This window comes from Pectinophora gossypiella, chromosome 24 (assembly GCF_024362695.1).
Source record: "Pectinophora gossypiella chromosome 24, ilPecGoss1.1, whole genome shotgun sequence".
Taxonomy (NCBI): Eukaryota; Metazoa; Arthropoda; class Insecta; order Lepidoptera; family Gelechiidae; genus Pectinophora; species Pectinophora gossypiella.
In genome coordinates this window covers 154,726-168,043 of record NC_065427.1, presented here as the reverse complement: position 1 = coordinate 168,043, position 13,318 = coordinate 154,726, and the positions used below count along the sequence as shown (strand labels likewise).

The 13,318-nt window shown below is 36.4% G+C and overlaps 1 protein-coding gene across 3 annotated transcripts in view; it reads left to right on the top strand.

Moving 5' to 3' along the window:
- The window catches only part of LOC126377775 (proteoglycan 4-like), a 51,904-nt gene extending 39,768 nt beyond the window's left edge, over positions 1-12,136 (top strand). For 2 of the 3 annotated variants that reach the window (XM_050025597.1, XM_050025598.1), the window contains exon 3: positions 11,605-12,006. In XM_050025597.1, the coding sequence (XP_049881554.1) occupies positions 11,605-12,006 (402 nt within the window). Of the gene's footprint in view, positions 1-11,604 lie in introns of all 3 variants that reach the window. The other variant, XM_050025596.1, reaches the window with a different exon arrangement.
- The last annotated feature ends 1,182 nt before the right edge of the window (positions 12,137-13,318 follow it).

The window sequence follows — 13,318 nt, the reverse complement described above, 5'->3', positions numbered from 1 at the left end:
AGAAAGCTCGGTGAGGTGTGGATACTTAGTTTATATTAATTATTTTTGTCAAGCTCTGAGCTCGAGTTATTTACAATTACAAACAAATATTTTTAAATTTCATTTTTGGCATTCAATTTCATTGACTTATCAAAAGTAGGTAAGTCGTGTATATGCAATAATGGAGTGGTATTGAATTAAATAACTGCCACTAGGGATGCTTAGGTCGGGCGAGAAAACGCGAAAGAAGAAGAATCCAAAAACGACTTTCTTTCGTGCCAGTCTTTACTGTTCTAAGTCTAAGTACACTACACTAGTAAGTCACTCAGTATGGTTTTGCTAATTTACAAAAGGCATGGGCTCATTAGTAATTAAAATAGAAACAAATAGTAAGTAGTGTCTCGTGTGGAGAATTAGCGCGAGTGCGCGTCTCCGCGATGATTTATCGCGCAACTTTCAGTGACATAGGATTACACGACTCCTAGCTATTAATGCCGCGACACTACCTGATGATACGAAACGCGATGTTTGAAAGAAACTGAGACAACTTTTCCATATTGTGTTTTTCTATGCTATTTCATAATAGAGATGTCATACTACCCAATGCCAGTTATAATATTGCAGGGAATATATGTATTTTTTAAAAGAGATGTATGAAGAAGAAAAAAGAATAAACTTGTACATTATTCAAATTAATAAGCAAATAGTCCTACTTTCCTCACCGGCGGCGTCCTAACAAACGCGCCCGCATCCACATCCGCGGTACTTCCTAACTCGCTACATATTACATGCGGCACTAGGCGCTTCTAAAATTCTATACATATATGAAATCATATGACGCATCTGCATACACAAGGCTCACTTTATTAAACCGAATAATGTAGTGAATGCGCGCGCTAACTCGGCGCTTCGTAATGAGCAATCTCGTAGCGGCGCTACGACGCGCTACGCCAGTCGCCCGCTCGCTCGCGCGGCAAGCGCACTGCTACACCATGCGCTACGCAGCTACAATCCACTCTACTTACGTCTTTGCCAAATTAGAATAAGATTGGTGTTGTTGTGACATAAATACCTCTAGTTGTTGTTAAGTCTTCTGACAATAGTTAGTTAGTCGATGTCCAGTCGTTGTTAAGATTTAGAAAGTTGTTTAGTAAGTGTTTAAAGTAAGAACAAATGATCAAGATGAAAAGGATTTGTCATCTCATCTTCCGCCTGCTGTTCCTGCTTGACGGTAAGTCTGTTTTTATTATTATTAGAATTTAATGGCTGAGAAAGTTATTTTTATTTAGGTTGCGGACACCATTAATATATGAATGGAGAATGAAAAGCTGTCTTAGCAAAAGTTTGGAACTTAGTTATTTGTTTGACAAACTACAATAAAACTAAGAAAAAATACTTAACTAGCAAATATTTTTCAAATGTAAATACTATCATAAATAAAAAATATTTTTTTTAACGAAATAATATAAAATTTTGTATAAAGTGCATAGGTTGAGGCCGTTCTTTAAAATACTGAATATTTTTTAAGTATATTTGAGAAAATATTTTTATTGACAAAAGACATGAATCTGCCGCAATTTATTTACTTTCCAATTTATTTCACTTAATTACCTGTCAGTTTTAACCACAGACATAAATTAAATGTAAACCAAATTAATAATAATTCATTATTAAAAACCAACCACATGTTTCGTTACTATTATGATATGTCAGACACAATTATTATCTTTTATTAAATAATAAGAAGTAAATATATGATCGATGTGAGGCAATTTTTTAATAGTAATTTCTGCTTATGGGGTCGGCAGAAATTATTAATCACCAGTGATTACTAGTAATTGCAATTCAGAACTGGAAGGTGAAAAAAAATATAGATGGCGCTGTACAGAGTTACCTTCGTTTAATCTTCTAATTTCATGGATAACAGAATTATGCATATTTTATCTTTGTTTTTGGGTATAAATAACTCTTGTTATTACAGCCAGGCACAACACAATTTCCACCCATTATTATTCTGATTTTTGAGCCGTGGTAGCCCAGTTGGTAGAACGCTTGCCTCTCACTTTGAGGTCACAGGTTCGAATCCAGCACAAGCCTAAACCAATGATTGTCGAATTTGTTTTAGAATTCATGTTTGGATCATAAATGATTATGACGTGCTCTGTGGTGAAGGAAAATATCGCGAGGAAACCCACATTCCCGAGAAATGCATTTTCGGAGGTATGTGACCTAACCCGTATTGGGTTGGTTTTCCCTTCGCGGGTTGGAAGGTCAGACAGGCAGTCGCTTCTGTAAAAAACCGGACCTGTCAAATCTTCAGGTTAGATAAGCGGACCTTCGGAAAAACGGGATAATGCTAGGGAGATGATATTATTTTGATTCTGGAGCACAGTCGGTACCGACTTAATTCTATAATATCAAGCTACAGTTATTATTTTATTACATACCTATTGCCATTACATTAGAATAGAATAGAATAGAATAATTTTATTTGCTTGGATACATGGTTGTTACAAGATGGTCACAATTTTATGTATAAGGATCTCATGATCCACCAAGTGTATGGCATGCAAAAACTTACAAGAAATGAGATAATCATAAATTATTACAATAATTATTACAATGAACGACATAATTAACAAAATAATGTCAAAGAAATTAATATACAATATTACAATTATTTAAATTGATAACATTCAATGTCAATTATTACGGAATGTCAACGTGATTAAATAAATATATCAATTAATTATTATAATATATATATTATATTTTTGAATAATGATGTACCCGAGCAATGAGAAAATGATGACGATGAAGCTGTCAGGTACGCAGGATATATTAAGGTGCACAGACGTTCGCGCAAAACGCAGGCGCACACACTTGTCTTACCCCTCCTTGCTTCAGTGGAACGGAAAACCGACAAGACTGAAGGAGAGGTCAGAAAATAAGTAATTAATTAATCATCACGTTAAATCTGTACAACACCGTCTATAGTTTTTTGGGTAACGTAGCCTGGAAGGTTCTCTATTTTTACGCATATTTTTCCATGTAATAATTTACCATGGCATAATGTTACTTGTCCTATTATTAGTTACGCATAGTATTAATTTGTCATAACTTTTTAAGCGTAATTTTGAAACTCATAACTACCATAAGCATAATAATTAATGACAATAATGACATATAAGCATAATTATTATAAGCATAAGGTTCATCATATCCAGCTTACGACATCGTATCAACGGTGGCTGCAAGTTGTCTTGATTACTTGTGGCTCTGCCCACCCCATTAGGGATTACGGGTGTGAGTTTATGTATGTATGTATTATAAGCATAAAAACTATACTCCGAATAAGAAAAGTTTTGGCACAACTTTGAACATTTCCGAAACTTACTTTTTCCTTGGCTGCATTTCTTTGAGGCAATGACGTCATAAATCGTCTGAAACAGACGTATAAGGCCAATGATGATTTGGTTCATGATTGTGACTTTTTATATTTTTTGACTCTATTTCATGTTGTTGGTGATCATTCAGTATACTTTTCGTGTGTAAGATAAACATGCTGGCGGCGTAGGGGTGGCCCTAGGGCCAACCCCGCCGCACCCTAACCTACTGTTATGCCTTGTAAAAATTATGACAAAACACTATTATTCTAAACAAGAATTATGGATACCTATTTATATGCGAATCAAATTTATACCAACAAATATTAGTCCAAAAATAAGTTATAACTAACAAACCAGTATTCTTAGATGTTATTATGGGAAAGTACTATTATGCTTAAAAACATTATGCGAAAAGGATTATGATAATTAAATTTATGACAAAACCATTTATGCATTTTAAGAGAATCCCAGCCTGGAAAGTATCTCATTACTTACGACTTGTTTTGACAGGTGTTATAAGTAAGTGTACACCGTTTATGTCGTAAAAAAATTTGGTATATTATATTTTATTATTTATTTATATGGAGGAACACCACAAATATTTTTTAAATGTATCACCTTCGAGCAATAAGTTAACCTGATGTTCATTCGTATCTAACGTTGGTTACTCATCTTATTGTTAAATAATAGTTTTATAAACGTTATTAGATTAATTAATTTTACTAAATCTAATTTACTTACCTATTGTACATTTCCTGTCTTGTGTCGGGTGCATTTTCTTCCTGTAAACAAAAATATTTATGATATTTTATGAAAATTACATAATAATAGTTATTAATCTGTATGCACCATCACCATCAACACAAACCACCATCAACATAAACCATTGTACGAAAAGAACCTTTTGTCTATACTGGTATATGGTATCGTATCGAATTCGAGCATATACGCTTCCAGCGATTAATTTGCTAGATACATCGTTAGGTTTCTAAGTCGGTCGAGCTGTCTCAGTCGCTAGCCAACTGACTCGTCAGTGTTGAAGCCGGTGAGGGCCTCTAATTGGTTTAGCGACTGCTGCAACTTGTCAGCGGCTGCCTCTCAGACGCGCTTGCCTTCCGAAGCCCAAATACTGAGTGTATAATGCCGTAACTTTTGTCACATCCATTAAAAAATAAAACTTTAATCCTAAGAAGGATTAAAAAAATATTATTTAATTTTTTTGACGTAGTTTATTTTTTAATTAATTTTTAACATCATTACTAATTCCAAGTACATACATTCGGGTCAAATTGATAATCTTAAAATGATGATAGAATGATAGCTCGAAAAGGTTTTGCGAAAACTAATCCCGCTTGTAACCGTGATATTACACACTAAAACACGTTAAAAAACCAAAGTAATAATAGTTAACGATAAAAACTGGACGGGTTCAAAACAGGATAATGCTAGGGAGATGATGAGTAATAAAAAATTAAAATATATTTTATTGAATCAATATAAATACTCTATTATAACATTTTACTACTATCGTCGTGGAGATCCTTGGGAAAGGCCTATGCCCAGCAGTGGGCGTCGTACGGCTGATGATGATATATTTGTGTATTTTCATGTATTTTAGTGTAGGTTTTTTAATTTGACTGATATATATTTTATTAACATTGTAACTATAATGAATTACATGACTTAACTATTGGTTATTTAAACTAGTATTTTAAAATAAAACATTTTACAGAAATTAAGATTAATAAAAGAAAGAGATTAAGATTTTAGTTTAATTTTAACATTTTAATTTTATTAAAAGTCAAATTGATTATCACAATTGACACTAAATATAATGATCGCCACACCAGGGCCCAAGCAGCCTCAACTCCTCAGAGCTCCGGAGACAAAGTCAATTACTCTCCGTCGGCTGGCATTTGCGTCAAAATAATAAACCCGGGGATATATTGAATTATCTCACCTTCCCCCACTTGCTGTAAACAGTCGCCGCCTTACGGAAACTTCAAGTACCTATATTGAATCTCATATCGACATTAAATCGGAAACTTAAAAAAAAATAGGTATAAAAGAAATCGTTTATATACTTTTATTGATTGTTTTTTGATTAGTTTGACTTCGATTAATGAGTTTTGTAGATACGGTATTACAAATGATAACTTTTAAAGTTATTTGACGAAAATACAACTTTTTCTTACGCATGTGATTCAATTCTCAATTCTATAATCTATCCCTATTCTGGTGAAATGCTTCTTCTTATTAAGAAAATTGCATGCCGAGGTAGTCATAATATGAAATCAAAAATATTTCAGCAGAAAGCGTTAATCATGTTAGGTCTTTTATTTTAATGGTTTTAGCATACAAATTCCAGCAACATACGACGAAGGAACCGAATCTTGACCCGAGTACCTCAATAAATCCACCCATACAATGCATCGGCGCGTGCTAATACCTCTCTTAACATGATTTGTCTTCATATTTCAAATACCTTAGCAGTACTTTTTAAATGAATCCCACCCAATAGGCTACACGACTGAGTTATAGATACATTTTAAAATGCTTATCGAAAAATAGAAGCCCGTCTAAGATAATTGAAAGTTAATCTCATTTCTATTTATGACTGATTTACTAATTTTAATTAAAAATTACAAAACAAAGAGTACGACGTTTGACAGCGATTGTTGATGACGTCACTCGTTATACGTGTGGTTTGTATACAAATCCCATAGAAATGTATAGTTTTGATGTTTCGTAAAAAGTATAATATTATGTTGGACTGGGAGTGGATCAAAACAGAATCGTTTAGCTGCTTATCTTCCCGGGTATGTCGTAAAAACCGACAGAAGTATGTTAACTGTGTCGTAAGGTCATAACTATGATGGACCACTATATACGGGCGATTGGTCGTCCTTTGTAGTTGCTGTACGACTCATCACATCCAACTTAGGACTTTGTATCAAAACTGGCTGCAAGTTGTGTTATGATTACTTGTGGCTGTGCCCACCCCATTAGGGATAGGTAATGGGCGTAAGTTTATGTATTTTATATTGTTTCTAACAGAGTTGGCTCGACCATTATAGACAGCGATACGGCTTATGTTGTTTTGACATTTTGTCGACTGGTTGAGCGTTTGGCTCACGATCCGGATGTCCCGGGTTTGAATCCCTGAATGTCCGAAAGTAAGATGAACCGTGCTTCGGAAAGTACGTTAAGCAGTTGGTCCCACTTACTGATGTTAGTACCTAGTCGTTATATGAGCCATGTCAGGGGCGTTTGGGAGCTCAATAATAACCCTGACACCAAGGTTGATGAGGTTGGTTATCCACCTCATAACCCATACGTTAGAAGAAGACACTGGTGCTAAATTGAATCAATTAGAAGGGGTTTAGTTTCCCTAAACCATTAGTGTGGAACAAAAATATCATAAGGGGGCGTGCAAACGTCGTGAGTACCCCACTCACTCCTATTATCTTAGCCTTAACAAAATATAACTACCTGCTAAGTATCATAATTCAAATCCCAATTTTACATATCTGATGAAAAAGGTAAGAATGAAAAGAGAACAATAATTAATTCATAGAATAAACATTCGGGGTAGGAAATGGAACCGACGAAGTGGAGCCGAAATGAGCCGTGCCACGATTTATTATGTTTTAATTTCCTGCGGCAGAAAGGCCGGCCCACCTTTTGCGTTCTTGTTGTTTGCACTCCTTCCACCGGACCACTCGGGTCACCTGGGATACATTATTCGTATTTATATTTCGCTTATCCGTATATTATATTTAAACGTGTAACTATACAAACATGCGTACACACACACACACGCACAAGAGTACCTATGATTTTATTTTAATGTCGAAATTTGTTTTTATTGTTATATATTTCTATTTAAACTCCTCTAACCCTCGTTGCCGATTACTTCCGCATAATATCCCAGGAAGAGTAAAACCACCACTGGAAAGTGCCATAGCATGGCTCCATCACAGCACAAGCTGAGCCATTTCCTTTTGCCCGTATCCATAATATACTTAATTAGTTCTTGTAAACTGTTACTGGCAATCAATTTATTTTATTCTTACACTTACATGGACATGCGACCGTAATGCTAATGAGAAAGGCAGAGCCACAAGTAACGTTGATACGAAATCTGAAGTTGGAAAAAGGCGATGAACCCAAATAAGATATTTCTTTCGAAACTTCAAAACGTTTCGTTTACATGACGTTTATAGACAGTGATTGTGATTAAAATACCGGGTGTTGGTGATATCATCGTAACGAAAACTTTGAGGGATGATTTAGACCACGATTCTGAGTTAATGTCAGTGTGGTGGGATTTTCCGTCGTAAAAGTCATCACTAAAGAGCCTCGCTCTTGTCGGTGTAGCATTTTGCATGCTACTTTTTAGGGTAAAACAGGGCATTGGTAAGAGGGAACTCTTGCCTTCCGAATGCAGTACTCGCGCCAGACATGACGCGAGTGGGATGGCGCCCAGAGTAGTATATTTCAAAGCCGTATTAGTACTTCTGTCCTCCACCTCTGAACAGTACTAACAGTTACTGCTGCCCTCTGTCAGGTGTGTCGTAAAAGTATATACCAATTTGTCTTAAGAGTTTGCTTACTACGGCATACGACCACAGCTATCTTCTAAACATCACTCTTCGGAAGAATATCAGAGGAATATACCTATCTATTTTCTTGTTTCATACTTTTTAAAGTGTGATTTTCCTATAGTTGAGTTTTAGTTTTTAAACTTATATTTTTTACCTGTCAATTACCCGTCCCTTTCCTTTTTGGCGGATAAGAAAATGATAGGGTATGACTGAAAATAAAATTAGACGGTGTGTACTAGAATCAGCACCAATGTGATAGTAATTTTGCTTATGCGTAACTGTACAAATTTACATAGCAACATCATAGAGGACATAACATTTTTTCTCCTTACTAAATGATTATTATCTAATACCGTCCGTATTACTTCTAACTCGTTAGGCCTGTCACATACGCGGGTATCGTCTGTCCAACGAGATAGCAACATGTGAAGTGTGTTCCTTATATCCGCGGCGACGGATGACATGCGAGCAGCGGAGCGGACGCGGCAGCCACCACACTACCATACACACCTGTACACCTAATAACTACATAACATAAACAACATAACGTAACATCAGATAACATAGTATCACGGCTGTATCCTCGAAGGATTAGACAGTGGTGTATAGTATACACAATTACACACCCTCTCCTCGCCAGCTATGTTTAAGTCATGTAATAGCGGAAAAGCCTTCACGCACAAATGCATTCCACAAATGTGCCTGGTTAATCAAATCCTGGAAATCAATAAGCCTGGAAATCACGTGAAATCAATTATCTATAAAGCAAATATAAATTAAAACTCATAAAGTCGAATTCAGTGGTTTAGAGCCCGACCCGGTATCCGTGACACTACTATTTATATCACGCGTTCTCCGAACTGAGCTGTCGCGATTTTTTTAACTAAGACTAACTAATTACTAGCTGTTGGATGAATAGCCTAGTCCTATTACTAAGCGGCGCCTTTTAAGTGATGGACTGATTTATTTGAATGCCTGAGTCGATTTATATTATTAACTCTACCTGCAATTGTCTACGTCTGGTTTTCTTACATATGTAAATAAAAAAAAACTGTGCACTGTGATTATTAGATAAATTCTGATTAAAATTTCATGGAGTCCATTGGGCAATAATTTCAGTTTATGATAAACAGTCGTCGACGACTGTATTTTAGTCTATGACAGTCAATAGTACCGAGCTCTGTGGATGAATAATTTTGTGTGTATCCTCATTGGATGCAATATGCTGTTTATTGGCACGGGATGAAATATACGCACGTAGCTGCCCATAATGTGTTATTTTTTAACGTGACTTATTGTAGGTTTCGAACTCCTGCAGTGAAGTAACGGTTGAGTGTTATACCCCCTCCGGTTGATTGCGAGGAGCCTTGTATCCAGCAGCGGGACCTACGTTACTTATACAGGCTGTTCACCGGTGTGTGCCGGAATCCGCCCATTATAAACTTTCGAAATAAGCAGGACTCAAATGTTACTAATGTATTGTTTAATAGTTACAATGAATCACCTTTAAGGTGATGTGTTTCAGTCAGCTAGGTAACGCTGCGTCAGTAGATGGCGTTACTTCTGCAGTTTTCGTATTTTTTTCCATTTATTCGTTTAGTGTTGAGTACTGACCCAGTGAAATGTTAGGTGGCGAAATCTTACATACATTATCTTTAAGTTAAGCTACAATTTTGAAGTATTTACTGAAGATATCATATTGAAACATTGCATCAAAAGTTGGTGTCATTTCAATTTGTGTACAAACACGAAGCTGTCACACACACATGCGAACTAGGTTAGCTATTAAAAGAGATGCATAATTTGAAGTCTACTTCTAACTTCTAAATGGCGCATTTGGTAAAGCAGTAGCCGCCATTCTTAAGGTTCACGGTTCAAACCCAACTGCATGTTTTAATTGTTTTTACTTTTTGTATTTTTTTTTACAATTGAATTTGGCGAACCCGTCTATTTGTTACGGAATTTTCAAAAAGTATCACTTTTACCAATAATATTATAATTAAGTATACAATAATTTACTTTGCACTAAAGTACGTTCCGTAATTTCCGTATTTTTTATTTTGTAAAATTCTAACAGGCATTAATCGCATCAGTGAACAAGCGGCTAACTAAAAAACTACTGAACGGATTTTCATACGGTTTTCACCAATGAGTAGAGTGATTCATGGGCGTGCTTTAGGGTTTATAATTTATACAAGTATTTTTTTTGTATAAAATGGTTCAAAAATGATGATGAATGTCAAACATAATTATCGTTACAAATATAGCCGACTTGGAGCTTTCGGCGAAAACGCTGCCTGAGCCCATTGAGATATAACAAAACAACGTATGGTTGAATTGTTCCTTTTTTGTAGGTATACCGAAAAGTCCACAATATGTCATAATAATTATATTGTGTATAAAGAATTGTGTATATGTATTGTATGATTTTACAAATAACGATCACAGTACAGTAATAATAAGGTAGATTTTTCCTAAATTGCGTAGGTTCAAACTTTGTCGCATCGCGTTTGAAAGATGTAATAGCGCTTCAGGACGTCCCGCAAGCACGGCGCTGATGTCGCAGTATCCGCATATAATTATTATGACTTGTCATTTAGTTCCAATAAAATCCGCGGGACTTCATACGTATGTCAGTGACAGCTGGTGATAGCATGCGGGACACTTAGCACCTAATCGAATTCTATGTTGTTTTCGCGCCCAGTCCAGACGACTCACAGCGCATTTCTGGACATATATTTACGCGTGGTGTTTATTGTTAGGTTAGTTAGTTCAGGTTAGGACGTCTTTTTATAACGAGGACGTTAAAAAAAGACGAGGCTGGGACGTATTGAAGTAGTATTTTCCATATATACGCGGCCTGAAATGGGCTGTTTCGGGGACCTGAACTGGTTGCTGTCGAACTTATTATCACGTTTTCTTGATTAAAATTCATAAATAAGTCAAATAGAAAATAGAAAAAAGATTTTATTTAGTTTTAGATCTTGTCGCGACGACTCTTTTACACTTATATATATCTATCTATAATTATGTATATAATCAAAGAATTATGAATCTATTGTAGGGATGTGAATGCACACATACTAGACTGACGTCGCGAATACCAGTCAGTATGTGTAGATAGGATGTAACTCTTACTCACTCATAGGTTCCTATGTCAGTGATCAGATCCTCAATATGGCTTTCCTTACACCTTTCCTTTCACCTCATGGATACGGATTACTTCTCCATCTGTAAGTTTAAGAAACATAAATGAACTACTGTTTGGTGATACAACTACCACCTACTTGGTGACACATCACCCTGCAGAATGTAAGCTTATCTCTCTTAATGACTCTGGCTGAACACCAGCGTATGTGATCTTATTAGTTACTCTTAGGTATTACTTTATGTCAGTTAATTGCCCTCTTATACATGACCCTTTCAATGGTGTGCTTATCAGCACTTAGTTAGCCGAGTAAGACTTATTCATTAGTGTGCATGCCAGCACTTGGGTGGCCAAGAAGGCCCTATTCATCAGTGTGCCCGCCAGCACTTGGGTGGCCAAGAAAGCCTCTTATAACAGTGTGCACGCCAGCACTTAGGTGGTCAAGGAAGACCTCTTCAACGGTGTGCACGCCAGCACTTAGGTGGCCAAGAAAGCCTCTCATAACAGTGTGCACGCCAGCACTTACGTGGCCAAGAAAGCCTCTCATAACAGTGTGCACGCCAGCACTTACATGGCCAAGAAAGCCTCTCATAACAGTGTGCACGCCAGCACTTACATGGCCAAGAAAGCCTCTCATAACAGTGTGCACGCCAGCACTTACGTGGCCAAGAAAGCCTCTCATAACAGTGTGCACGCCAGCACTTACATGGCCAAGAAAGCCTCTCATAACAGTGTGCACGCCAGCACTTACATGGCCAAGAAAGCCTCTCATAACAGTGTGCACGCCAGCACTTACGTGGCCAAGAAAGCCTCTCATAACAGTGTGCACGCCAGCACTTACATGGCCAAGAAAGCCTCTCATAACAGTGCACCATACTCTTAGATGCAACCTGGCCAGGAAATACTTCTACGATTGCGGGCTACTCATTTGGACAACGGTAGCCAAGGAAGGCTTCTACAATTGCAAGCTATGCATACAGACAACGTCTTCAATTGTGGGCATTACTTATTGATGCCCCCTAAAGAGTACTCATCTATCTTTACAAGTCGCATTGCCGGCCGGCCATTTTAAACACAAGTTATTAAACAGAATTTGGCATCATCGTTAGTAAAATTATAGTCAAATTAATAAAAGGGAGTTATATCACCACTACGTAGCTTTAGTAACAGCATCAGCGGGACTTTCTGCACTTTTTCACTCATATAAAAGTTAAACTCACTTTAACTACTTTCTTAGAAAACTAGCTTGTCAAGACAAGATTTAAGACATAGACAAGATTCACTTACTGATAGAAAAATTAGCGGGCTTCCGTTTCGGTGTTGCTACTTGTGACATTCCATATTTAGAATCGTGACTCATCGTCACGACAGATCTGTCATGATGTCTGTGATGTCTGTTTATTATACATAAGAATTTCAAAATTTTTCTTATTTTTTTTCCCAAAGGGCAAGGCAAAGGGAACTATGAACATACAGCCATGTCTTGTGTTTTTTTTTCTTGATGATGATTAATGAAATGATGAAACCTAAGCCCCCACCCTCGGAGCAGACTCCTACTCCGAACCCCAAACGAAGTAAGCGGCTTGTTGGCGCAAAGCGAAAATAGATAGGTACACTTTGTTTATTGAAGATTCCGATTTAATAATACTATCGGGAATGTTTTCCGACTAATGTGATCATTAACCACAAAACACCACTTCGTATTGATTATTTAGATTATTCAATGAAGAAAGCAACCTTCCCGTTCCCGGTCCCACCAAAAAGTCCGCGGCAAAGAGAATATAAATAAATCTGTATGTTGGATGGAAAAACAATTGACTACTATTTAGGCCGGCAAATGCAACAACTTCTTTTTTGATTTGGTTTTCCCCGAAGGGTAAGGCAAAGGGAACTATGCCCATACAGCCATTTCATTTTATGTATTGATTTTTTATTATAATATATGTCCTCTTTTAAAACACGGTATTTACCCATTATTTAAAAATGTTTAAATAAGATACGTTATTACAAAAATATTTTTCCAATATTCCTTTTCTCAGATTGTAGTATTTTTAGTTTTTTATTTATATTTATTCTCTTCATACAAAATCTCTTTATAAATTGTCACTGACATTCTATTACACTTGTCAAGTAGTCAAAGCCTTTAGAAAAAAAAAACTATCACGCACACAAACTAACATTGACACCTCTACACG